The sequence below is a fragment of the Daldinia loculata genome, assembly GCF_022478755.1.
Source record: "Daldinia loculata strain CBS 113971 unplaced genomic scaffold F4817scaffold_34, whole genome shotgun sequence".
Taxonomy (NCBI): Eukaryota; Fungi; Ascomycota; class Sordariomycetes; order Xylariales; family Hypoxylaceae; genus Daldinia; species Daldinia loculata.
The window spans coordinates 367,984-394,422 of NW_026054888.1; the positions used below are offsets into that span (position 1 = coordinate 367,984).

Genomic DNA, 26,439 nt, shown 5'->3' on the forward strand with positions numbered 1-26,439 from the left:
AGTTGACGGGCGATGGGTACGTTCAAGATTTTCTCTAGTAATATTGAGAACATGGCCAAGATTGATATAGCAGTTTAAAGGGACATACACACACGTGAACTCTACAGATAATCCCAAATAGTGCAATCTTTTCATTAGATTTCTCGATAGACATACCATCGGGAAGAGCTCGTAAGGCTATTAGGGAATGGCTTAAACTTTTCAAGTTTTATGTTTGAAAGTAGTTTAGTCGACAGGGGAAAGATGGATAGAACAACCCATCTTGGGTAGGATAAGATCAAGGTGCTGTACTACAGCCATTATTACATAGGGGAATTATTTAATAGATCAAGTGTTAGCTAATATACCTAATAGCTAAGTGCTGTGATGGAAAGGGGAAAATTATTGATGAAAGATACCTATTCGCGTATCGGAACCCTTCACCATATAGGATTGAGATATGGGTATCACATAGGAAGTTGATTGTATATTAATGAAGGACCAGCGAGATTTATTGTTAATGATAGCTACAGAGCTGTCAAGTAGGCCTCCAAAGATAACGAACTAAGCTTATATATATACTCTCGCAGGAGCTAGTTAGGACTTCCCCTTTTACCTGATTAATTACTCCTAGCTATTATATTGAGTGATGCTAATTGTAGATTACCAAAAATTCCTTCCACGTAGATTACCCCACAGAACAAGTGTATGCACCTGGCCACCAAAATTACTAGTAAAATGACATGGCCACCTTCTGCCTCATCAATCTTACAGAAGGTCCAAATTTGTCAACAATACCAATGGATATATTGATATATTTTTATATACTTAAAGTCTCATGGCTGAGACGAATTGATTAGTATTAATCTTATTAGAATGCGACCGCATGTAATGAAGTTAATATAAAAGTAATCTACAAATAAGGGAATGTAATCTGTAAATAGTGGCATGTAATCTACAAATAGCAATATTTATCTTATATTCCTCGGCCACAACAACGTATCTAACAGTAGTTACTTATATAGATCGAATCAGCTTAAGAAGGCCAATTTAATGATACCACAATCATATAATAATACCGTGTTTTGGTCAAGATATTAAAGAGTGACAAGAATAGATAGGTAGGTAAAATAGTCGGCCAGGTCGGCCAGGCCTGGCGGACCTGGTCAGGTGACCTAGGAAACATTCCCACGATCTCTATACATCAATTAAACCAATTATATCAATTACATCATCAGGAATATCATCAATATAATCCTTTTGAGGTCAAAATTAGTATGTATCGGCTGTGTTTTGAGAAAGTTATGAGGCAGAAAGTGGCCATGTCATTTTACTAGTAATTTTGGTGGCCAGGTGCATACACTTGTTCTGTGGGGTAATCTACGTGGAAGGGCTGGCATGGTAATCTACAATTAGCATCACTCATTATATTACTTATAAGATATCAGTACTGAGATAGAGTGATCCGATACCACGAGTACGCTGTAGTGATTCCACCTGTATCTAATGAGACCTGGGTCTCTCAGACATAGCCTGTAGACTATGGCTAGTGGTAGGCCACCTCAAGCCTAGCTAGTAAGGGGGCTACGGCGTAAGCGCCGTGTTAAGGTAACTGTAACAGTGAAAGTATGGTATGAAAATAGTAGTAGTAATAATTGTATGACTAAGAGAGTAAGTTCTGACTAGCTGAGCCTCTTCCTAAAAAGGGAAGCCTGACTTATACACACGTTCTTGCTAAGATATCACGTGCTGTACCTGACGACAGTCCCTTAACCACTTATTTCAGCACGTACAATCTAAGCCGAGTGCGCCAGCGATGTCACTGAAGAAAACGAATGAAGTAGGTATATTTGACTCTATGGGGTAGTAAAGAGAATTGCGAGAGTGCATAGATAGATTCGAATATACTGTAGCGCGAAAGAAAACGGAAATAGCCTCATTTCCAGCTTGGTTAAAGAGCAAAGGTAGATCTTCTTTATATGTAACTGGTCCCTTAACTTAGATGAGTCTTGCAAGTCGAAATATATTAAGAAGTAGTAACTTTTAGTTTGCCAGGGGCGGGTATTAAAGCGGGAAAAGCGGGTCTTAACTCCTATTTCCTTTTAAACTCCTTAATATTTACATAGTCGCCGCTTACACTAGTTTTGGATAGCTGTTATCCTTATCACTTTATAGGTGAATCTATACGAATGATGCCCGAGTTTACGAGGGGTTATTGTGTCGAATTTTTTCCATGGCCCAAATAGGAAAGTAACTCAATGGGCAGTATCTGGCACGTGCATCACTTTTTAAGCGATTTAATTGGGTGCACGACCTGTATATGTGGGACATGGCTTGGCATTTTCGTCGAAACCAACTCTAAAGGCTAAAATAGCTTTGATTGGGTGCATCACTTAAATGTGGGCCCGACCTTGATAAGAAAGATAACGCCACGTGACCACATATGTAGCCATATACGTAGCCGCACGTGACTTAACCACATGACCTGGCGATAGGCCATTAAAAACAAAAGGGATAAACTTTCGCTTACGCTTTCGCTTTCGCTTTCGCTTTCGCTTTCGATGGAGGCAAAGGCAGCGGCGCGAAGCGCCGCTGACTTTGCCTGTTATATAATGCGTTAGGTAATTAAAAAAGGTGCGAGGTTGAGGAATCGAACCTGGGGCCTGGGAAGGTGTGGCCGGGATAATTTCGGGCTATAGTATAGCCAGGTGATTACGTAAGGGTTGTTACGTAAACTCGGGCTATTGTGCAGCCCGGGGGGTTGCCTCCTGTTACATATTCAACGGAAAAAAGTGCGAAATTCGCACAGTTATACAACAACATGCACCGGTTAAGGAGCTTTCAGACTAAAAGCCCGTACTACAAATCTTGTAGTTATGCTTAAAATATATTTAATAAAGCCAGGCGGGTCAACGAAGAGAAGATAGTGAATGAAGAGAATAATTATAACTTATATATTTATAGAGTTTAGCTATCCCGTATAGCTCTATGCCGAATTGAAGATATGTTTTCTCGCGGCATTGGATAGAATCTCACGGACTTGGGGAATTAGATATAGAGAAGTATAAGAAAATAATTATTCACCGGTGAATAGGTATTGAGGCTAAGGTGCTTTCTAGAAGTTGGTGATATAATCACGGGTTATTTCTCATGGCTTGTCATACTATAAAACGTGAGACAGAAAATCACAGTAAGGGAGTTCTCCTGTATCTGATTGTATTCCCCATAAGGCTTAACCTAGACTGGACTCGGCCTAAATTTACCCCGTTTTTTTATAAAATGCCCCGAACTGAGGTTGCTTTGTAATATCCGCTCCGCTGCTAGAGGTTATAGCTTAATAATGTGCCGCCTATAAGAAGGTAAAGTGTTAAAGATGATGAGAGTGATGGTGGAAGATAAAATGGGTCCCGCGGGAAAATTGCCGTCATTGCTTCAACTGTAACTGAAACAACGGCAACGAGTCCGTTACCACCGGTACTTGCATCCGCCATGTACGCCAACATCGGTGATATAGGTATTATTCCACTGTTACAAAATCTCTCCGAGCGAACAATGGGGCAGTGAACTTATATATATTCTTAATGCTTCTTCCAAGTTTATGATTCTCGATAACTACCGTGCCACTCATCTCCTACTTCCTTCTTCCTACCCACCAAGTTCATATTCAAATACAGAACAACCCCTACACAGTAACCATGGCGTCTTCTACGGTTCCCCAGATCCTACTCACCGGGCCTACTGGATTTATCGGCGGTACGATCTTGGACCACTTCATCAACTCGAAGTCTCCGGTCCTTAGTGGCGCCAATATTTCCGTACTTCTGCGGGGCGAGGACCGTGCTGCTAAGCTCACATCCACCTACGGCTCCCGCGTGAAGCCAATCCTATACAAAGACATTGACGATCTTGATGGTACGATCGCTGCAGCGGCGCAGCACGATGTCGTCATTAACACCACCCTTGGCTTCCACCCCGCCTCCATCCAGGCGATAGTCCGCGGCCTTGCCCAGCGCAAAGCGGCGACAGGGCGTGACGTGTGGTTGATTCACACATCCGGCACTTCGAACATTTGCGACACTCCGATCTCGAAGAAGTGGGTGGAGCCGGAGGGCCGCGAGTTCGACGATGCTAAGGATGATATTTACGGGTACGAGAAGGACCGCGAGGTGCGAGAGGGCCCGTACCACCAGCGTACCGCAGAGATGGGCGCCGTAGATCTGGCTTTAGAGCTGGGCGTAAAGTCGATAGTCATCAACAGCGGAACTATCTACGGTCGCGGAACCGGTCTATTCAATAAGACAAGTATTCAGGTTCCCGTATTCGTCCGCGCCGTGCTGGACCTCAAGAAGGGCATCGTGCTGGGAGATGGCAAGGGCGTATGGGACCACGTGCACGTTGAGGATCTAGCGGAACTTTACCTACTCGTCCTAGAGCGCATAATAGCGAAGGGCGGCGAGGGCGTGCCTTTCGGAAAGAAGGGTATCATCTTCAGCGGCAATGGCCGACACCAGTGGCTGGACGTGGCGCAGGGGGTAGCTGATGCGGCCTTCGCGGAGGGACTGATCCCGAGCAACAAGCTGGAGAGCCTTACGCTCAAAGAGGCAACTAAGTATCTGATGGATGGCCAGGTTCCAGAAGAAATGATCGAGAAAGCCGTCGTGAGCAACTCGCGGACTGTGTCGTCTGTGGCTAGGAGCTTGGGCTGGAAGCCAACGAGGGGAGAGGAAGCGTGGAAGCGGGGGTTCGTTGAGGAGGTCAAGGCTGAGCTGGAAAAGCGCAAATAGTGGCTGATGAAATTAAAAGGGACTTACTATTCTAGCAGCTGGGTATATACATCTAGATTAGTAGTCTGGTCCTAGCGATGCTGATAGTTTATCTTACTGAAACCGAGTTCTATTTTCACTTCGCCCTCGCATCTTTAAAATGTAGTGACTAAGTAAATAACGTAGTGCAAGAATATCGAAATATATAGTTCTACATCTAGATATACAAGTCGTTTGCCGTTTGCCTGGATCTTGTGTATATTAGCCAAGGGCAATGCCGTGTAACCAAGCCTCATAATCTCCAAGGGGTTCCTCAGCAATAGTCGGTGGATCCTTGGAATCATTCGCGCAATCGATACCAGACCTTTTATTTGGACGCCATGAATAAGTCTGACCCTCATTCCTTTCGACTGAATACCCCTGAATGGACCGGTGTGTACCCCTAAACCCCTTTTCATTTGTTACCCACCCATCCCTACAGCTGCGACATGGCCGTCGAACTTATTTACCAAGCGGCTTCCACAGATAAGTGAAAGGTTGCTGAATTAAATCATGCACCCAACCATGGCTTTACGTCTGCCTTAGAGAATATTCGGCGCTGGGACGTGGAAATTGACTATCAATTCCACCTTGATTGAAGATGATACTGATATCATGTAGCTGCTGGAGTATCCAAGCTAGTACAATATCACCGAGAGAATCTCCCTCAGAGAGCGTGCCAACATCACGATGGGTTCCAAGAAAATATACCCGCCTAAGACAGGTACGCCTATGCACGGGTACATGCATTAGTGTAGGTTGGAATGGACCACGACATTCGTGGAGAGCGAGCGCATGAAACACTTTATTGATATCTGGCATACGAATTAATATTTAATTGAAGCTGGGCATTGTTATCTCACTTGGCCCGATGTCTGTCTCTAAGAATTCATATTTCTTCATAATTGGTGAGAGAAGATGGAATAACCCGAATAAACCCGTGCGTGGAATGCCAAGAGAGCCAACTGTGTCGATAGGCATTTTATAGTGATCGGACGACCTTAGCGACGCTTCCCCGTTGCTTCGCATATAATGGAAAATCTGACCAATCTTTATATTTTCTCACAAGGCGGTCCGCAACCCCCTTTTTTGAGGAGACTTCCGGATGTTTATTTGTCATATAGGAGGAGATGCGTGTCCTCTCTCCTGTATTGGGGCAATCCCAAACACAACGAGTGATGTGAGTGTCACAGCTGTAGCCGATGGCGATGATTTCATCTTTGGGGGAATAATTGGGAACCAAGCCTTCAACCGCCTCAAGGCATGCTTCTCAATGCCGTAACCCTGTAGTCAATTAATAAACAAAGTTGTCAGAGTTAAGAGACTGACCCCTGATATCCACTATCAATCACCCCAGGCAGTGTTAAACTAGGGTAGCTTCATGAGCAAAGGGAAATAATCAAAGCTTGAATTTTCGTCATAGTTGTACCATTATATGTCTATATGTCAGGCCGCACGTAGCTTCTACAACGCCATATTACATATATACATTCCTCCTTAAAACACAGTACCATCACTTTTGATAAGGATGGGGCTTGATTTCGTGTCCGGGCGGCGTTGTGCCGCGATCTCGCGCCCTGATTTCCAAGTCCCAGCCTCAAGAACCTGTGCCAAAGTTAAGTGAATTCCATTGCCCATGTGGGACAAAATCATCTTGTACAGAATGTCAATGAGTACCAATGTCATAGCGCGCCATTCAACTATGGCATCATCGCTTGCATCGAAGAGTGGCAATTCCCCGTCAGATGCTTTCAAGCCCCGACTGAGTGTATCCTGTTTAAGGGATAGAACTCCAAAATCAACGAAAAGCCCACCATTACGATATTCAGCCAATGCCGTTAGCGATTCAGCATTGATCCATTCCATCTTTAATATCCTCTGAAACGGGACCATCAGCGAATAAGTAAGCCACTGCGTAAGCTTATGGAAAGGCTGGATGTATTCTGCACTATCAGCGGGGTCTGGGGTTGACGCCTGTTTCTGTAAAGTACTCAACGGCCACGAGTCACCGATGGGAACCCCGTCAATAGTCGTCCGATCCTTAGGCCAAATAGGAATCAAAACATTCTGAAGGACATCCCAGAAAACAAGGACGTCAAGGTTCGGGGAATTTCCAGCCGATTTCACCATATAGTCTAGATCTCATCAGCAAGGGTTGAGAATTACTAGACACGATGGCAAAAGGTATTACCAGCGAGGTGGCCTGGACGGCCTTCGGTTCCGAATATATCGGGATGAGAGAGTAGGGACTGTCCTAGGCATCTGAGAAGAGCTGCACGAGATTCAACCCCTGACATTGGGTTATCGTCGGACACTTGAAAGCCCGTGGTTAGTACATGCGTCGTTATTTCTCCCAAGCCCATTCCTAAACATAATTGAGTCAGTATATATGTAGTATTCTATGAACTTGGTGTGATTACCATCGACCATAGGGATCGTTCCGGATCTCGAGGCGGTAAAAGCTAGGGAGTTGAACATGTGAAGACTAGCTACCGCGATGCCTTCACTTCGTTCGTAAATTTGATCAGTTCCGGGCTCAGTATAACGCCATTTATCGCCTGCGCCAGCATCTAATAGCACTGAGACGAAGAACAGGTCAATTAAGCGTCGAGTGATCTCGAGGTCATCACAATTCGAGCTCTTCCAATCCTGTATCATATTTGTAATACGCGGTATCTTCCCGACCTCGAAATGCTGCCAACGCCCATGAGGGGGGATTGTATCGAATTTGTCTGGGCCAAAATCACGCTGATGAGAAGAAAGTTAGTATACGGATAGTAATTTGAAATTTAATTGAGTCGCAAACCTTGATAATGGATGTCACAAATTCCACAACATCACCCAGTCGGTCTTCGTGTAGGTTGAAATGGTTTAATCCCCCGGACTTGGCGATATTACCCACGATTTTAGCGCGTTCTCGAATAGCGCGGAGAGAGAGCAAGTACTTGACTTGTGAATCCATGCTGATAAGAGAAAGGATATTGGATAGAGACCCCGAGTGTTTCCAACCTTGCAATAGAGCCTCCAACCCCGCACTTGAGAGGTAGTGATGGACTGAATTATTGGAAGCTCTCCTCCCAAGCGGTAGAAATCCGTGTTAGGAGTCTGTAGTGTACCGTCTATCTGGGATACAAGTATAGATAGAAACTTAGTAAAATCTAGGTAGATAATCTACCCACCTTTATAAATCGGCAGCAAACAGATATTGGAGGCGGATGGATAAAGAAATAAAAGAGATCGAATTAAAATATCGCTGTTTTTGATAGGTACGGAGGTGTAGAGGGAATATATTAAAAAAACGCTAAAATTCATACGTAAACTTTTAAGGGTATAAGTTGTAAAGTTATGGTTAAATAATATTAAATAAAGTATTATAACGTTATATTAGTAAGGGTGTTAGTTTAAATTAAATTTCTTTATTTAAGTTACGTAAAAAAAAACTTTTTTTATAATAATTTTGGTGAGTTTTTTATTGATTTTTTACCTATTATAATGTTTGTATACGGTTTTGTTTTATGTTTTATAATTGATTATATATTATATTTATATTATTTAATTTTTAGAATTATAATAATATTATTTTTATATTAGAAAGTTGAAAGATGGGTATTGTAAATTTAAGGAAATAGGATAATTGGCTTGTATAAGTTTGATTAAGTGTTAATATGTATATTATAAGTTTATTAATAAGGTAAAACGTATATTATAATTGAAAAAGGTTAGTATTAAAATGAAGAAAAATGAAAAGTGGTTGTTTTAGTGCAATTTTATATATATATATATTGTTAATAATTTATTATAAGTTTTGTAAGTTTAATTTATTACTTATAATTATGCTTAACTTATTTTTACCTTTTTTGGATTGGAAATGGGAAGGGGTGGGTTTGGTAGTGCTTTAAAAACCGGTAAATAATAATGATAACTTTAAATTAACTTTATTAGTAGTAAATTGGTTTTGAAAATGCTATTATAACAATATATGCGTTTTTATTGAAAAAAATAAAATAAGTGTAAATAACGTTTAATAGTAATAAGTTAAAATTAATATTAATAAAATTATTATGCGGTTAATTAAGTTTAAAAAGCTCCGCGAAAAAGGTGCTGTAATTTAACTTAAATTCGATCTTAATTGTTAACAAAAAATATCGGCTTTTACAACTTTTTTTACGATTGAATAAAAAAACGAGGATTTGTATAAACAGTATAAAAATCGCAAATTACGCGAATCGTATTTATTATATGTTATAAGAGGCGAGGATTTGTTTAACAAAACGTATATAAATTGTTAGTTTTTTAATACGGCGTTAATATACTTATTTTATTAAAATATTAACTTTTCCAACTTTATATAATTATATTTAAGGTTAATCAGATTAGCGAAAGGGAGTAAGGGTAAAAAACGGATTTGTTCATAATCGGTAGCGGAAAAGGATAAAAAGGACAAACTTATACTTATTGCCGAATAGTTGCAAAACTGCACCATACGCTAACTTAAACGTTACCGTAAAATAATTAACGATGAGTTAAATATACGTAATTTTGAGCATATTTCTAGTAGGCAATAATAAGCCTGATTAAGTTTTTATAAGTGTTAAAAGGGGGGTTTTAAATTGATATTACTTATTAAAGGCGTTTTGGGGAAAGGTTAAATTGGATTAAAAGTTGCGATAGTTAATTTAAATTGTTGGAATTGTTTAGAATTAGTTAAAATTAGGTAGTATGAGTATATATATTTTTAAATTTAGTTAAAATTTTATTATTTAAAAATAAACATTTTTAATTAAAAATTTTTAGTTTAATTTTTTATTATATGTATATAACCTTGAATAAAGTTGTTTTAGTAATAATTTTGTTATTACGACTTTAATTACAGTTATAAATTTAAGATTTTAATATATTTTAATTACCCAAAATGCCTTACCTTTGCGTTAATCTTAACCTTTATTGTGATTAAATTATTTAAGAATATTAAGATAAAATAACTTTAAATGTCATATATTTAATATTATTTTAAAAATATAATATTAATATTATAACTTAAACTTTTTTTAATCGATTTCGATAATGGCAAATTGGTTAAAATATGATTAAAATAAAACCGTTTAATAAACTTTTAACCCGTATTTGCGAGCTTTTTTTCAAATATAATTTTAACAATAATTAATTAATTAATTAGTTTTGTAATAAGGGTTTTACTGTTTCAAAACAAGGCGTAATTATTATTTGTAAGTCGATTAATATTTTTTAACAATTTGATTTTATTTGTTTAGGATTTTGTTTATAAAAATTATAAGATTTTTTTGAAAATGAGTAATATATCGGGAACGTTATAAAAAAAATAAGTCGTTATATGTTATACGTATATGTTTATTAATAATAAATAAATATAACCGAGCATATTTTATGGAAATCTTTTTCCGAATTTTATTTTAAAGAAATTGTATAATGTTATATAAAAATATTTTAACGTTAAGGCGGCTGGACCATACCTGGGCCCAACTATATTTGGTTTATTAATGTTTATTACAAATTAAAAATATACGGAATTGAGGTTTATATAGTTATAAATGCTTATTTGCGGTATATTATTTGGTTTTACTATGGTAGCTTAGCCCATATAGTTTACTTAATATTTGCGCAATACATATACCTTATTAAACAACTTAAATATATTTCTTTTGTAATTCGATTAAACCGTGGTAATGAGTTTGGACTAATGACGGCAGCTTATTATTATTTATTTTAAAGTACATAAGCTATGCGTTATTCGCGCTTAAAACTTATAATAATAAACAACCTTAATTAAGCCAATATTGATTTAATTTTATCCGCATATGGACGATTTTTATTAGCAAACCTTCATATATTTACCGATAATATTTACGTAACCAATTAACGTGAAACATAAATTAAAGTAACCGATATTTTTGCTGGTTTTTTTCGTTTTTGCGATTGTTTGTTATATGGCAAAAATACTATTAATTAATAAATTAAAAGCTAGTAGTTTTAACTATGTAATAAATAAGCTATTTTTTAACAAGTAAATTTACTTTATTTAAGTTTTATTATATATGTTTTATATTAATTATTTTTATTTTAAGAATATTTCGGACAATTAACTCGTAAACAATATTAAATACGTAACAAATTAACTAATAAAATAACTTTGGTTTACATTTTCACTTTTATCATCCGGACCGAATTCACTTAATTTATACAAATATGGAATTTTTATTATATACGTAAACAAAACAATTGCTTTTATGTTGTTTTTGGTAAATCTTAAGTATTATATAATTTATTTAATCTTAATAAAGCTATCGATTGTCGTATCCCTTTAAATAGGAACAAATAGAAAAAACTTTATCGTTTTACTGTTTTTAACAATATCGACTTTAACGCCTATTTCCCAAATCATACAATGGTTATTTATAAAAAAATTTTGGTTAATATTGGTAATATACCCGAGAAAATAAGGCCAAACGAGAAAGATACACCTTATTTGAAGCTGTATTAACGTTTACGTAATGGATTAAAAGCATATATAGCCAAAAAAATTAAACTTAAGGTTATTAAGTTAAAACGCATTAATAGCGGTTGGGAGCATTTCGAGGTACTTATACGCAATTTTAAAATTAACTTAAATAATTTTAATAAAATATAAATAAACGATAAAGTTAATAATCGAGCTTAATTAAGTAAATAGTTAAATTATATTATTTTAGCCACGTTTTAAGCAAATTGCTAGATCTTTTAATGAATTTGTACTTACGCGTGCCTTTTTACGTGTTATCGATCTTATATTATATAAAGGAACAATAATCTGGTTTTTAGGTTACGTATTTACTTGTTTAACAAGATCTTTACTTTCTTTAAAATTAATCTTTTCTTTCTTGGTTTTGCTTTTCTGTTTTATCTTTGTGGCTTTTTAAATCTGTTGCTTAGTTAATTTAGCTTTAGTAAGTTTATTTTCATTTTTTTCGATTTTAATTGCCTTTATTTTACCTTTTACTATCTTGTTTTTACTTATTAAAACCAGGTCTTAGCTTTAGCTATTTGTACAATCCTGTTTTAGTATTGTAAAATTTGCAACAACTTTATCGGAATATAGATTTAAATAGTAGCACTTCCTTTTTCCATTTCCACTTTTAATAGCAAATTTGTCTTTGATTTTTGCAATAATATAAGGTTTATTATGATTAATGTTTAAAGTATTAACTTATTTATTGTTATTTATATTAACCGTACCAATAAATTTCCATTGCTTTTAACAAAGATTAAGCTTTATTTAAAATTTGGCCAGTAAATATTTAATTAATGTTAAGTAGTTATTATAAACAAGTATATTAATAGGTAGTTTAATAACTTATCCGACCGAAATTTTATATATTTTAATTATAGTTGTGGTAGGATTATTATGGATAAAGATTCGGTATAATTTGCTTAAATATAAATTGATTTTAATTTTGGTAATATATATTTTTGCAGGTTTACGGTTATTTGTTGCGTTGGTTTCGCGAGCCTTTTTGGATAGTTTATAGCATTTTTTAAATCCATATCTTTTATCCAAATTTGGGATTATAAACGCAAGGGTTTGGCGATTTAATTGAGTTGGAGATAATATTAAGGTAGCTTTTTTGGCTAATAGTGGTGATTTAGTAAAATTAATAACATTTTGGTAATTTAAAATTATATTAATATCGGTTTGGTATAATTTGCATTTGTTTTCTTTGGGATATGTTCGTTTGATATTTTTATGCATAAGTAGAGATTTGGCGTAATAACCTGGCGAGATTGGGAATTTTATTGTAGACGGATTAAGTAAGGTTATTTACTTTATAATGTCGGAATGTAATTATGCATAAGTGTAAGTAAGGGAAATGAAAGATTTTTATAGTTATAAAAGTATTAATATATTTTATAATTGCAATTATAAAGGCTGAAAATTTTTTTAGTATTTAATAATTATATATTATTATTAAATAACTATATATATATTAATAAAAATTTAAATAGGGTGAGTGTATTAATAAAATTTGGGTTTTTTTAATATGTTTTTTTTATATTTCCGTAAATAGGTATGATATGTTATGTTATTTTCTAAATACGTAGCCCCATAAATTACTGTTAAAGTTTTATAGCTATTGGTATAACTTTATACAAATTCTGATTGGCTATCTGGATAATGATAATGATGATAACGTTAACGTCTATTGGTTTGCTATGGCTAGGTAGCTACATCGAGCGCATTTATGGCGCTTTAAACGTCTAGAGTACCTTTTTCGAGGGAGACAAAGCTAGAGTTTCGCCTGATATAAGAGATCCTCCACTTCCTATCCCCAGCCTTTACTTGCCTAGTTATAGCATTACTCTACCTGGTTAGCGCCGGCGCCAGGTAGCCGACTTTAATTAGGGAAAAAAACCGTCGAACACGCCTTCTTATAACGGAGATGGAACCACCCTCGAGATTAATGTAGAGGACCGCTTAGTCGCTAGGCTTAGGTCGCGTTACTAATAGCTCGTTTCGAACGTGCTGCGTGTATGGCGGTCGAGTGCCCCCCGCCTTCAGGGACTAAGAAGAAGCGCGAAACATGGAAAGGATGCAACTGGAAGCGGAGGGGCGAGATCGTTTTATAAGGGTTGTCGCGGCTGGATCTGAAATAATCGCCACTATCTCGAGAGTATAAACTTTGATGCTTAAAGGGTATGATGACCAAACCCAAGCTTGGAAAATAAGTTCTTACTTTGACATCAAACAAATTCAAGATGGTAATGTGAATCTGTTAAAATAGTATTAATTGACAACCCATATTTATTAAAGTCTTGTTTCCATGTGCTGATGAACTCCGTGTAATGAGACTCCGTAGTGATTATGTCAATGGCCGGAATGATTCCGGCCACGGCCGGTTTTTACCGGGCTTGGTGGTTCCACTTTTCCCTATCACCTGCCGGGGATAAAGTTAGGCTTCATCTTGCTAATGATTTTCAATTACGTAACCCTTATCAGCATGTGTGACCTCTTCTTTGTTGGGTAAAATGTCTCCTTGACTAGTAGGCAATTACCCTTCCATTATAATGGGTGCTAATTAACACCTAAGGATTAGTTAGAAGAGAGAATAGCTTGTGCGATGCTAGATTAAGAAATCATATTTGCTATCCAGGATTATAGAGCCTCACGTCAAAGCCTGTTATTATCATACAATGAACAATTTTGAACTTGATAAAAGTGCTAGGCAGGTAGGGGAGAGAGTTGTCTGTTAGCCGAGGGAATAAGTCTGAGTTCTTGCGCTCGAGCTTGTATCGTCCGAGTATAAGCTAAGAGTTAATGGGAATCTTGTATGTCACACGGCATGTACGTTCATAGCTGATAAGGATTGTTGTGCGGTGGAACCCGACTTCGGTCTGGGCGTATTGGCCGGAACTCTTCCGGCCATGAGGTAAATGTAAGGAGAATGAATGAGTTTGCTATAGAATCCGGTTTCGCTCGAGGCCGGAATCGTTCCGGCCAGGGAGGTGTGAGAAGGTTCCGGAGGTCCTGGAACTTACTTGATCGTCAACTCCGCATTTTTACGTTGAGGCCGGAACAGTTCCGGCCACGGTCTATATTAGCACGCGAAATCGACCGCCACTCCGGTCAAAGGTCTAATTTCTCATACCTCAAGATTTCCCCTGAACCCAAAACTTTTATATATTATTTCAATCATCAAAGTCCACGCTCTTCGAGAATTACAATATGTTCATCCCGAAGTCATCCTTTGAGGTCTTGGAAGACACCAGGCCACATGATGTCTCACTTCCTGCCTTTATGGTCTCAACGACTCGGGGTTTTCTGGCACGTATGGACCCTCTCGTCACTCTCCCCCCTGAGTTTGAACCGGTCGAGACTATGCTTCAAGCAATGCCTGTCCAGAACCAGTCAGGCAAGCCTGGGCTGCTTGCTACTGGCCAGCTGGGTGATGCCGTACTTAAAGACCTTCCAGACCTGACCGAACAGATCGAAAAATACCATGATAACCTTCCCATGATGAATGCCCTTTATCGTGACTACTCATTCTTAGCTTCGGCGTTTCTTCTAGAGCCATGCCATATGAGGTTCACCAAGGGCGAGCCATATGGGCTAGGGAGATCTTTCCTTCCGGCTCAGCTGTCTCGACCTATTGTTCGCTGTGCTGAGTTGTAAGTCACCGTAGTCTTCGTCACATTATTTCGTGCGTTAACTAATTCCCCATAGAGCTGGATTCAAACCATTCATGGAGTACGCGGGTTCATATGCCCTTTTTAACTATCGCCTTCAGAATCCAGACGTGGGTCTTGAGTACTCTAACTTGCGCCTGATACGGGCCTTTGAGCACGGTTTGGATCCTACCTCCTCCGAGGCTGGCTTCGTACTGGTGCATATTGACATGGTAAAGAACTCGGGCCCCTTAGTTAGCGGCACGATGTCATGCCTAAGAGCGCTCCATAATGCTGATGGGGTTTCAGCCCTACAGCAGAGGAAGTCCTTTAATAAAGGTCTGCGCACCGTCGTAGATGCGATGAGAAAAGTCAATGGCGTAATGGAAACCATGTGGATGAAATCTAAGCCGCGGTCGTATACGAGCTTTCGTACTTTCATATTCGGCATCACATCTCAGTCCATGTTTCCTGACGGTGTTGTCTACGAGGACGTCAATGATGGCAAGCCCTTAAGCTTTAGGGGCGAGAGTGGCGCAAACGACACTATGATCCCATTGATGGATAACCTTCGTATGTATCATCAAAAATACTTCTTCATCCCCAACATTCCTTGTCGGACTAGCTTGGGAGCTATGGCCCCTAAGACACGTCCGAACTCCTTCAGATACTTTAAATAATAGCATTTATTAACCCATAATTATAGTTCAGATCGACATGCCCGATACTCCTCTCACTGAGATCTTAAAGGATTTCAGAGACTACCGACCGAGTAACCACCGCCAGTTTCTTGCTGAGGTGAAGAGGTGCTCAGAAGAACTACACGCGAAAGACTTTGCTTTAGCTATTGGTACCGAACACAACTCAGCAATAGGAAATGAAGACCTAGAACTAGTAAAAGAGTCTCGACGCCTTTGGCTCCACGCTCTGAACCAGGTTCGAGACTTCAGGTGGCGGCACTGGTGTTTCGCCCGGGAGTATATTCTCAAGCAGACCTCGCATCCCACAGCCACGGGAGGTAGCCCAATCGTAACTTGGCTCCCGAATCAACTGCAAGCTGTCATGGAGGAGATGACAGAGATTGCCAACAGTGTCGGCGCGCGAAGTGGATCTATGGAACTTGGGCCAGAACATCAGGACATTATGGACCTTGTTGAGCGACAGAACCAAAGCTTGCAGAAGGAAGTAGAGAAATACTGTAGAGAACGTGGCGTGACTACTCATTGTAAATAAGTCGTGGAGACCCTATTCCTCTGTAGGGGTTAGGATAGATGATGTACTTAATCCCCCAAAAGAGCTCTACCCAGCTTTTTATGGTGTTGCGAAGATATGGCTCATACATCACGGGAAGCTTGTGTTCGTTCCAAAGTATAATTCCAAGGAAATTTATGGCCTTGCTCACACGGACACGGCGCCTCGGCCTAGATCAGAGCTTTCTAGAAAGCGACGAGATTGACAAGATACTCATTAACGTCAGACTTGTAAGAAACGGACCTGTAGTGCCCTTGTTTGTTCACGAATACAAGAATCTAGCCTACTTGGAAACCCTGATTATATGTGAGCTACCGATATTCCCGATTGCTAAAGCACGATATAGCTATTTCGTTAACAAGATAGGCCGATATCTTGTCCAGGACTTCTTTGTTGGGGGTGAAACGGTGGTGTATCAGGTAAGCTGTATCGCGTGTCTGCAATAATAGATACTGACAACAGTGAGTTGTACGATATGTCCGGGTACGAGATACCGTATAGGGGTAATAATCAGAACGGAATAATAATGACTGCCTCTTGCTCTTCGGTGGTTTAAAGGCGAAAACTACGACTGTAATAATTGGCTTAGGTTTAATAGGGGTTAGTTTTTTTTTCCGGTTCTGTCTTTTGAGTTTCCAAGTTTATTGCAATAAAATAAATTCTATGACATTTCAATTTTATCTTTGAACAGCTTCCTCCCGTCACTACCTCCTATGTTTGAACCTTGCATCATACCAATCTACACACCTAGCTTCATTATACAGTCCATTTCTCATAATCTGGGAAATACCGGTCGTGAATGCGTCCCGCGTAGTCAAGGAGGACGGGGAAGCTTTTGATCGTGTCATGAGATTTGGGTCCGCTGTAGTGAAGTATCATAATTAGTATATGCTCGAACTAGGAGATAAGTCACTGTTCACTCACGCAGTACATATCCAAGCAGATACAATAAAGCCAAACAGACACGCATCCGCCTCTGTCGGTTCTTCTCCGCCCAGTACCCAAAACGGCTCTTCGTTGCCGCCTTTACTACTGGATCGCGACGTCACAACTATACCATAAAGATTAGTGCCTTTATTTCTTAATTAGGCGTGAAAGAGGGGTTAAATTGGCTGTTGAACCGGAGTTGAGAGTTCCAGCACTCCTCGGCCACATCCCAACAAAATCAATGGGATGATAAGAAGTTCTAAAAAGTTACTCACGTTGCGCACTAATTGCTTCCCAGATCTCATACATGGACTGCTCGATTTCCTCCTTGGTAAACCGACCAGTACCTTGACCATTCAACATCGTGGCGTTGGCGCGGTAAGCTAATAAACCCACGACGATGCGGATCGGGTATGGGATCGGCCATAGAACATGGTCTCTCATGGTGTAGTAATTCTGGATCCAACGCTCCCAAGTCTATCGAACAGTCAGTAAATCATATATCTTATATGAGTCATACGAAAGATAAGATGAAAAGAAACTTACTTGGTAGAAGGATAACTTATTCTCCAGTAGAGCTACCAGCGCCATGTCTTGTAACCTCTTCGACGGATCCAGCGCTCTGTCTAGATCTGGAAGGACACCCCACTCAGTCAGGGTCTTGATGATAAGGGTAGAGTCGCCCAGTTGTACTTTTGGCTGGGAGCCTTCCCCCTTTCCGGACGAAGAGGTAGTAGATAGATCGCGGCATTCTATGTATGGTACCTTGCCCCTAGGCGCCGTTTTAAGTGAACCTACTCCTATCTCATACCGCACGCTCGCAAAGCGCAATCGCGCTTCTAATTTGTTTACGTACGGGGACCATACATGATTTCTGGTGTCTCTAAATCCACGGAAGATGGTTATGTTCGGGTTTACATTGACGCTCTGGGTAACCATGGTGACGAAATGAGATAAGTATCAGGTAATTGACTGAAGTAGAATTGCTGACTCCGGCGTAGTTTAATATGGATATAGAATATGTTAATGGTATACCGATGGATTTTTCAATAGTAGTGGTAACGTTGATTTTAAGAATAGTGTCTATTGATTATGATGAAGAAAAGGGATATCGAGTAATATTAATATTCCAAGCCCCGTAGGATAATCAGCTGAAATAAATACTGGCAGCTCTAGGTGGCATTCGCGAAGTTCGTCACTTCGACTGTAGCGAGCGTGCGGCGCAGATGCTGTATATTTAAAGACTCCATCGAAAATTACACGATATTCTCCGTTTTCAAGAATTATAAATGAACTAACACGTACTTCGCAAAGGCGAATCACTGCAGAAAAGACACTATTGACTAACTTGAAAAGCTGATCCGCATTCATTAGTCAGAGGCGGGCTAACTCGCACATTTCGGACAAGGTCATGATGCCGGCACGGGAGAAGGTTATGCGTGTTGGGATTCTCCAAATTAAATAGGATATTTTCTATCTTTGGCGCGAGACTGCACGCACCCTTACTAGCGTATTACGGGGCCTCCACGTTGTCTTGGCGTTTTCGTTTTTAATCATGCTGTTATGTACCTAAGGAGAGGCGAATCGAAATATCGACAACGGAGCTAAGCGGTTTTAAATGAACAAATTGGCCAATAGTATGCCATAACTTCCCTTGACTAGTGGGTCAACGGCTATAAGCGCTTCGGCATTTTCCTCTGATATCCGAACAATCCGGACCTAAGACATTTACGCTTCTAATTAGGAACAACATCTACAATCTTGCACTACATTATGCGATTTACTTATGTACGTGCCCTTTTACGGAGATCACGTTGATCATACGGCCGAAATATTACAGTTGCCATGCTATCAGAGCGACGACAACGCCGACGTCGAAGGCCGGCCTTATCTTGCCTCGAGTGCCGGCGCCGCAAGATCAAGTGTAACCGGAACGAGCCATGTGCACATTGTATCTCTGCCAAGTTAAAATGCATCTATAGGGTCTATAGCGATGAACCTGTTAGCCAACTACCGCTGAGGCCCGGTATCTCGCCGGCAGGGACGTCAAGCCCGTCAAGCCCGTCAAGCCATGTACCTTCACCCTCAGTAACCCAGACTCAGGAGCTTGGCACCAATAGGCCAATTACGGAACATGATACCAACCGCTCCGGTCCTCAGGTAACACCATTACCGGCAGGAACTGCAACAAGATCGTCGTCCATAAGAGGACAGAACGATAGACCAGGGACGATTGTTCTCGGCCTTGACCCTAGCAACCTTCAACCACATATATCCGCCCCGGAAGCTGAACCAGGTCTCGTAGGTATCCTTCAACGGGGACAGAACACTCCTGCCAAGTCTTCGGTATCTAGTCCCATGAATGGGCTATCTGAAAATGGCCGGGATATACTTGCGCGCCAGCTAGGACTGCAGGACTCCCAAATAATTTTTAATAAAACAAGAATCTTAGGCTGGAGTCTTAGGATAGGTACAGCCACGGAGGTAGAAAACACATTTCTTTCATCTATATGGCATCTTACTAACCACATCACAAGTTTGCACCTCTAATTGCCTGCTATGTTGCAGCTGCCAACACTGCCAAGGGGACCTTGCCTCAAGACACTGAAAAGGGGGCCCTCTATGCCCAGATATGGACTCTTCTCCAGAAATGTAAAAACATAGCAAGAAGTATCAAGCTGGGAAGGCCTAGCAGATGGCTCTCATACCCCGATTTTGATCTTGTACCTCCCGAGAGGGAGGTAGCGGATGCTATGGCAACTTCATATTTCCAATCATTCGAATCGACGTATAGAATAATACATGCCCCTACTTTTTGGTCCGAATATCGGAGACTTTGGGACTGTCCAGAAAGCGTCACGACCAGCTTACGCCTTAAGACCCTCCTTGTAATTGGGATAGGGTCGAGCCTATCTAACCATATAGACAGTGATCCCGGGTTCCGTAATATAGTTCCCCAATGGGTATATGCCGCCCAGACATGGCTCTCCGGGCCACTAGAAAAAGATCGTTTGGATATTACTGGAATCCAAATTTACTGCTTAACTATTCTAGCACGACAGATATTTTCAATTGGCGGCGATCTGGTCTGGGTGTCATCGGGATCACTTATGCATATGGCAATGCAAATAGGCTTACACCGCGACCCCAAGCATCTCCCAGGAATGCCCATCCTACAAGCCGAACTCCGCAGGAGACTATGGGCCACCATACTTGAGATAGCTGTACAATCATCTTTAGACTCTGCAATGCCTCCTAGAATCTCTTTTGATGACTTTGACACCGAAGCGCCGTCAAATAGCAACGATGATGAGATAGATGAGACGACTACGACACTCCAGTCACACCCAAGGAACATCTATACCTCAACATCACTACAACTTATCTTACTTGACTTAGTACCAATACGTCTTCGAATTCTACAGCTTCTAAACGGCTTGCATTCCGAACTTGCTTACATGGATGCTCTTGCTTTAAGCTCAGAGCTTACCGACAAATATCGCTCGTATAGTAGCTTCATGAGAGATAATGAGAGGGCAGGTGTGACATCATTCCATCGAAATCTACTTGACCACCTGGTGCGGAGATTCTTAATCCCCCTTCATTGCCCATTCGCCGGTGAGGCGCGAGCGAATCCCCTATTTTACTACTCGCTCAAGGTTACGCTAGACTCAGCTATGACCCTTATTTCCCCTGAGCCCGACGAGGGGTTTTCTCGTCTTATGGCTATTGGTGGGGGTATGTTTAGAGAGGGATTCAGGTACGCAATGACTGTCATTACTCGCGAGCTTGTCTCCCAAGTTGAGGCACGACGTACCGACGGGATACACCGACGTAATTCTCAGGATGTTGAAAATCTGAAGAAAGCCGTAAAAGATATGATCTTGTTATCATTAGAACGGGTTCGGCAAGGCGAGACCAACGTTAAGGGGCCCATGTTCCTCAGCATGATCATGGCTCAGGTGGAAGCCACAGAGGAAGGAGTTCCGTGCGACCTCAGGATTGCACAGAGTGGAAAAGACAGTCTTGAACTATGCGTTAGTTTGCTGGAGGAACAAGCGGGTAGCACTCCTTCGCCGCGTCCTAGTAATGTTGGCTTGACGCCAAACAGTCTGGACGGTGGGTATGGGATGGATTTCGATTTCGATTTGGAGTTTCTGATGACTGATTCGGGCTTTGCTTGATACTTTGACTTACCTACATGTATATCGTATAACTACCTTTTTGTAGCATCGTTATGCCATGGCGTACTTGCCTCTCTAACACGCCTCTAGCCTTTCTTGAATTTAGCCCGTTCAGATTCCTTCTTCCCTTCTTCCGTATGCGATTGAGTAAGAAGAGGCCTATGTAGTAACATGCTTGTACTTTATATAAACTAATATTGGCTTATAATAGTGTCCACATGTAAAATCAAGGAAGAAACGAGCCCAATAACGACTCATGCTGTGTCAGTGTACACAGTAGGAAACACGAGGCACGAGGGAGAATAAATTCCGACGCTGGGTTGGTACGAATGCGACCAGTCTCTGCATAATTTATACTTAATACGACTTTCCCGCGGTCTCTTACAGCCGGTCTAGTTATATGTTCGTCGGTGTGCTACGTTCGCTCGGCCGAGACAGGAGATGACGGAGATAACCGGCCGCCACGGCAGCAAAGTACTGCGAGAATTAAGAGGCAGCATTCGAAATATTTAACACGATGCGCTTGCATCCGATGGTTCCTACTAAAGTATAAGTCCGCGATACTTTGAATTCGAAACTAGACATCTTGTATATATAGCATTTCTTCGCCATCCGCGCAACCACTTCACGAAATACCTACCGAGATCATGGCAAGAATGAAGGTCTTAATTAACGGCGGAGGTATCGCCGGTGGCGCCCTCGCTTTCTGGCTCTCGAAGATCGGCCATGAAGTTACGGTTCTCGAATGGTTTCCCACACTGCGAACTACCGGGCTTCAATTAGATCTACGAGGTCACGGGATCGAAGTCATGAAGCGCATGGGTCTCGAGAAGGATTTCCGGACAAGGATGGCTCCAGAACAAGGCTTACAGATAGTCAACCACGCGGGTAAACGGCGAGCCCTCTTCCCGGCGAATAAGTCCGGCAAAGGACTGCAGAGCTTCACGACCGACTATGAGATCATGAGAGGCGATCTATGTCGCCTCTTATACGACCACTCTAAGGATCGGACCAAGTATGTATTTGGGACATCGGTGGAAAGCTTTGAGCAGAATGACGATGGGGTGGAAGTTAAGCTTACGGATGGCAAGAAAGATCGGTTTGACCTGCTTGTCGGCGCGGATGGACAGAATTCACGAACACGTAGGATGATGCTCGGGTCCGACTCGGAGGGACTCTACCCGCTCCGCGGAATCTACGTAGCGTACTTCACGATGGACAAGCCGATTAAAGAAGGAGAAGGATATCTCGCGACAGCATACGCCGCCACCGGAAGACGAGCTATCATGACCAGAAGACATAGCCCGGATAAAATCCAGGTATATCTCACCTGCAAGAGCGATTCCGAACGATTGAAGAATGCCCCCCGGGGAGACGTCAAGGAAGAAAAGGAGGCGATGGCGGAGATCTTCAAAGACGCAGGGTGGGAGGCCGAGGAACTCGTACAGGATATGAAGGAATCCGAAGACTTTTACCTTGAACATATGGGCCTCGTCAAGCTAGACTCCTGGTCCCGCGGGCGCGTAGCCCTCGTCGGGGACGCCGCGTACTGCCCCACTGCGAATACGGGGATGGGAACTACATCCGCTATCGTAGGCGCATACGTACTTGCTGGAGAAATCGGTAGGCACTGCAAGAACAGCGCCGGTGAGCTAGACAATAATAAGGACGGCATCATGGCTGCGCTCAAGGCCTACGATGAGACGTTCCGCCCTTTCATGGAGCAGGTGCAGAAGGACATTGGTGACGGCAAGGGTATTGCGGGCGACATGATGCCGACGACGCCGTTTGGGATCGGCGTTATGAATTTCGTCGCGGGGGTTGCGGCTTTCTTCAGGTTGAATATCATCGCGCAGGCGTTTCTGAAGGAAGGGGTTAAGTGGGATCTCCCGGAGTATGAGGAGATTCTGCGGAAGTGAAAAGGGGGTTTTGGTAAGTCGTGAGTTTGGAAATTGATACAACCAAATAACTGAATATCAAATATTTGGAATATATTCAATAAACTACCTATCCATTAGATATGAGTACGACTTTGGAAATAAGTGGTATTCATAGTACTGGTAAATGGTCGTCATTGTCAATTGTCGTTCACCAGAAGGCTTTTTACTTGACAAGCAATACTTTTAATGAATTTAGACATATTTCAATATAATTTTCACCTCATTATTTCGATACTTGACTTTCGAGAGTTTGATATTGACGCTATTATTCCCAGTTGCTGTTGATGACATCGACAATAACACCATGATCCTCGTGCTGCTTCAGCCCGGAAACCACGACAACTGCAACGATACCCTCGACTCCCTTGACTCGAACTGTAGCGTCAAAGGTTAATATTTTATTTCAAGTAAATTAATAAGACAGGAATGGATGTTCACTTACTGGGTACTCCTCCGCCATGAATCGCATATTTCTCCGCCTGCTCGGGGCTCATCCCAAACTTAACCCGGAAAGCCTCCTCATCGCCCGCATACTTGCAGTGCTGGAACCAAGTGCTCGCGCCAAATCTTAGCACGGTATTCCTCTTCCTCTGCACCCAAATCTCATTGTCCAGCGCGGTACCGGAACCAACGGCGCTCTGGAACAGCACCTGGCCGTTGGCTAGCGCGATGGAGATCAACGTGGGTTTCTGGGCAGAGAATGGGAGTAGCCGCGCATAGAGCAGATGCCCGAGCTCCCAGGCGTCTTCTGCGGTGAATGACTCGAGGAGGAAAGAGTCGCAGGTGGCTTTTACTGCTTCTGCCTACGGGGTATGTTAGTGAAGAAACTAACTTGCCGAGAAGCTTGTAGGTTTGAACTTACGTCCTCGGGTGGGCTAGGAATTGGGGATGCCGAGGCGGCCTTTTCCTGAGCTGAAAGGACTGCTCGGAGTCCACTACCGGCAGTTTGGTCGCGGCGACGGAGGACTTTGGACGACATGATATACTAAGATTAATCGTAGGGTAAATATTTCGCTAGCAAGGACCTTTATGGAAAGCTATCTGGGTATCAATGTTGAATCATGAATACCTACCTTATATACCTAATCGATTTGATTTATAGATTAAACTGGAGTATTACGCTAAAGATAGTGCGAGAAGATGATCTTTACATAGAATGGAGTTACTCCGCCTTTAGCTTAGCTGGAGCCGTCATTGGTCGTATTGGAGATGACGCTCTGAATTTATTACTACATATGTAAAAACGTAGCGCCTTTTCGGTCCGATACTAGCCAATCAAGGTGAAAATAAAGCTTTCTATGTCCTAAAGGGGCAATATTAACAGTCCTTGCTTATGATTGGTCTCCTATAGACATTTCAGAACTTGTCAGGTTTTCTCTATTGCTAACATTATATCCAGCATCTTAAGGACGCGACGAGAGAATAATACCTGCGTGGATATGCTGCCCGATGTTCCGATCCCAAGCGGGGGCTTTTCTTGAAGCTCCTACATGAATAGCGGCGGAGTTTCCAAAAGTAGTAAACTCTAGGAGACCAAAGGGGTAGGGGTATTTCTCAAGAGAAGAGATTCAAGTAAATTGGTAAAGCGACCATATCGAGCAATATATAAGGAGAATTCCTGGCATTAAGGCTAGGTAGTTTATCATATTTCATTATCGGGCTTCGAGGATTCTGTACTCCCCTAGCGGCTCCGCGTCAGGTTCCCGTCTCGATCCCGACCCGGGGCCGTTATTAGACTAACCCCAGAACGAGGGCTTACACCCTTACTATTACCCATAAAACATATATATGCATCTACCAAAGAGTTCCTCGCTCCTTAATGCATAACTTTGAGCTGCAAAAGATCCCTGTGGTATTTGATTTTTTGAGTCTACGAAGTACATCACCGAGGAATAGGGGCAGCTTTCATGATTGGCATTACGCGAGCTCTGTCAGAGTTGCTCACCGGAGGTTGGCCTGAATGCACACGTATATGCGGCCTTTGATCCCGACGTTACAGGTAATTACCACCTTTGTAATTTAAAATATAAAATACTTGGCTAATGGTAGAAGCTCACAATGGTGCTTATCTTGTAAGCTGTCGGGTGGCTGACCCCTGGGTTGACACAGTGAGACCTTGGGCAACTAGATCAATCGAAGCTGAAAGGTTATGGAGACTAAGCGAGAGCCTCGTCGGCCAAGAGTTTCCGTACTAGCATGTCACTTAAATGGAATGCTACGGCATTAGGCAGTGTGACATAGTAAAGTTGTGAGGAGGCGTGCAGAAGTCTGGGCGGATCCAGTCACTTGCATCGACATTTTGCTATTAGCCAATCATATAGTAGTTTTTGCGCCTTGTTCTATTCTACACCATTAGGACATTGGGGGGGGTGGGGCTGGAGAGATTCGAGGACGACGATGAAGATTATGAGCAACCAGTTTGGCATATACCAACGGTTTCCGTTTTTCCTGGCTTCCTCGCCTTTCTTTCTCTCGTTACCTTAGGTAGCTTTCATAGCTTTAACTAAACTTTCAATTAAAGACTCTTATTCGTGCGATATGTACCTACCTACACATAACAGCCCTTGACAGCCGCCCTTGCGTGTACGGTTGACCAGACAAGGTACTGTGCCAAAATGAAAAAAATCCGTGAGCTTAGCTTAAAAGGGTAGTCAGCCACAGGTTAGCGCAATTAGCTCGAATTATTACGGTACTTCGCACTTTTGTATGGGAAAAAAGGATTATCTTTTCTAAATACATACATTATAACGTTATATATAATATGCCTTAAAAAGGTATGCTTATTTTAATCTCTACTTATACATTCAAATAACTTTACAATCACAGCAATTACAACATTATAATTGGTATCATTTTATAGCCTCAATTGAAGCGAAAATAATTATCCAGGTTGCATGCTTATACGATGTATTGTTGTTAAAATATTTAAAGTCTTTTAAAAACAGTCGTCTCAAAGGGTATCACGTGTACGTACGGATTACAGGTCTCTGGGATGATAGGTACTTAGGTACGGGGCGGCCTCTTACTCTTTTTAAGATGCGCGCCCTTCTATTGGCTAAATTTTACACCGCCTGTTTGGCAATATCCTTATCCTTATCCTTATCCTTATCCTTACACCACATCTCTGTTACAGCTTCATGTTCAATTCAATTCAATTTAAATGACGATGCAATGGCTATCTAT

At 41.3% G+C, this 26,439-nt stretch overlaps 7 protein-coding genes across 7 annotated transcripts; 4 read left to right on the top strand and 3 right to left on the bottom strand.

Annotated features, from left to right (window-relative positions):
- The first annotated feature begins 3,299 nt into the window (after positions 1 to 3,299).
- F4817DRAFT_341861 (NAD(P)-binding protein) lies at positions 3,300 to 4,886 on the top strand. The gene has a single exon (XM_049303817.1). The coding sequence runs from the start codon at positions 3,675 to 3,677 to the stop codon at positions 4,761 to 4,763; it is 1,089 nt and encodes a 362-aa protein (XP_049157828.1). The 5' UTR covers positions 3,300 to 3,674; the 3' UTR covers positions 4,764 to 4,886.
- A 135-nt stretch (positions 4,887 to 5,021) lies between these two features.
- On the bottom strand, positions 5,022 to 5,551 carry F4817DRAFT_341862 (uncharacterized protein). The gene has a single exon (XM_049303818.1). It carries the CDS (start codon positions 5,529 to 5,531, stop codon positions 5,313 to 5,315), a length of 219 nt encoding a protein of 72 aa, XP_049157829.1. The 5' UTR covers positions 5,532 to 5,551; the 3' UTR covers positions 5,022 to 5,312.
- Positions 5,552 to 6,167: 616 nt separating this feature from the next.
- F4817DRAFT_341864 (DUF1688 domain-containing protein) lies at positions 6,168 to 8,159 on the bottom strand. The gene is made up of 4 exons (XM_049303819.1): positions 7,588 to 8,159; positions 7,202 to 7,529; positions 6,973 to 7,146; positions 6,168 to 6,916 (listed from the first exon to the last, which is right to left on the bottom strand). Exons 1-4 carry the CDS (start codon positions 7,741 to 7,743, stop codon positions 6,279 to 6,281), a joined length of 1,296 nt encoding a protein of 431 aa, XP_049157830.1. The 5' UTR covers positions 7,744 to 8,159; the 3' UTR covers positions 6,168 to 6,278.
- A 6,202-nt stretch (positions 8,160 to 14,361) lies between these two features.
- F4817DRAFT_341865 (indoleamine 2,3-dioxygenase family protein) lies at positions 14,362 to 16,228 on the top strand. The gene is made up of 3 exons (XM_049303820.1): positions 14,362 to 14,957; positions 15,013 to 15,527; positions 15,661 to 16,228. The coding sequence occupies exons 1-3, from the start codon at positions 14,515 to 14,517 to the stop codon at positions 16,185 to 16,187; spliced, it is 1,485 nt and encodes a 494-aa protein (XP_049157831.1). The 5' UTR covers positions 14,362 to 14,514; the 3' UTR covers positions 16,188 to 16,228.
- Positions 16,229 to 16,828: 600 nt separating this feature from the next.
- Positions 16,829 to 18,589, bottom strand: F4817DRAFT_341866 (putative glutathione S-transferase). Its single transcript, XM_049303821.1, has 4 exons — positions 17,679 to 18,589; positions 17,408 to 17,609; positions 17,130 to 17,256; positions 16,829 to 17,067 (listed from the first exon to the last, which is right to left on the bottom strand). Exons 1-4 carry the CDS (start codon positions 18,069 to 18,071, stop codon positions 16,962 to 16,964), a joined length of 828 nt encoding a protein of 275 aa, XP_049157832.1. The 5' UTR covers positions 18,072 to 18,589; the 3' UTR covers positions 16,829 to 16,961.
- A 264-nt stretch (positions 18,590 to 18,853) lies between these two features.
- F4817DRAFT_341868 (uncharacterized protein) lies at positions 18,854 to 21,652 on the top strand. The gene is made up of 2 exons (XM_049303822.1): positions 18,854 to 19,616; positions 19,670 to 21,652. The coding sequence occupies exons 1-2, from the start codon at positions 18,978 to 18,980 to the stop codon at positions 21,314 to 21,316; spliced, it is 2,286 nt and encodes a 761-aa protein (XP_049157833.1). The 5' UTR covers positions 18,854 to 18,977; the 3' UTR covers positions 21,317 to 21,652.
- A 311-nt stretch (positions 21,653 to 21,963) lies between these two features.
- On the top strand, positions 21,964 to 24,172 carry F4817DRAFT_359681 (FAD/NAD(P)-binding domain-containing protein; the record flags this gene model as incomplete). The annotated part of the gene is made up of 2 exons (XM_049306192.1): positions 21,964 to 23,231; positions 24,136 to 24,172. 2 exons carry the CDS (start codon positions 21,964 to 21,966, stop codon positions 24,170 to 24,172), a joined length of 1,305 nt encoding a protein of 434 aa, XP_049157834.1.
- Positions 24,173 to 26,439: the final 2,267 nt, after the last annotated feature.

Bases quoted from the DNA above. Each gene is read 5' to 3' on its own strand.
- F4817DRAFT_341861 (XM_049303817.1), top strand. From the start codon at position 3,675: ATGGCGTCTTCTACGGTTCCCCAGATCCTACTCACCGGGCCTACTGGA.
- F4817DRAFT_341862 (XM_049303818.1), bottom strand. From the start codon at position 5,531: ATGCATGTACCCGTGCATAGGCGTACCTGTCTTAGGCGGGTATATTTT.
- F4817DRAFT_341864 (XM_049303819.1), bottom strand. From the start codon at position 7,743: ATGGATTCACAAGTCAAGTACTTGCTCTCTCTCCGCGCTATTCGAGAA. The intron at 7,530-7,587 runs GTTTGCGACTCA...TCTTCTCATCAG, and splicing joins TTGTGACATCCATTATCAAG to CGTGATTTTGGCCCAGACAA. The intron at 7,147-7,201 runs GTAATCACACCA...AATTATGTTTAG, and splicing joins AACGATCCCTATGGTCGATG to GAATGGGCTTGGGAGAAATA.
- F4817DRAFT_341865 (XM_049303820.1), top strand. From the start codon at position 14,515: ATGTTCATCCCGAAGTCATCCTTTGAGGTCTTGGAAGACACCAGGCCA. The intron at 14,958-15,012 runs GTAAGTCACCGT...AATTCCCCATAG, and splicing joins ATTGTTCGCTGTGCTGAGTT to AGCTGGATTCAAACCATTCA. The intron at 15,528-15,660 runs GTATGTATCATC...CCATAATTATAG, and splicing joins CCCATTGATGGATAACCTTC to TTCAGATCGACATGCCCGAT.
- F4817DRAFT_341866 (XM_049303821.1), bottom strand. From the start codon at position 18,071: ATGGTTACCCAGAGCGTCAATGTAAACCCGAACATAACCATCTTCCGT. The intron at 17,610-17,678 runs GTAAGTTTCTTT...ACTGTTCGATAG, and splicing joins ATAAGTTATCCTTCTACCAA to ACTTGGGAGCGTTGGATCCA. The intron at 17,257-17,407 runs GTGAGTAACTTT...TTTATGGTATAG, and splicing joins GGAAGCAATTAGTGCGCAAC to TTGTGACGTCGCGATCCAGT.
- F4817DRAFT_341868 (XM_049303822.1), top strand. From the start codon at position 18,978: ATGCTATCAGAGCGACGACAACGCCGACGTCGAAGGCCGGCCTTATCT. The intron at 19,617-19,669 runs GTAGAAAACACA...CCACATCACAAG, and splicing joins GGATAGGTACAGCCACGGAG to TTTGCACCTCTAATTGCCTG.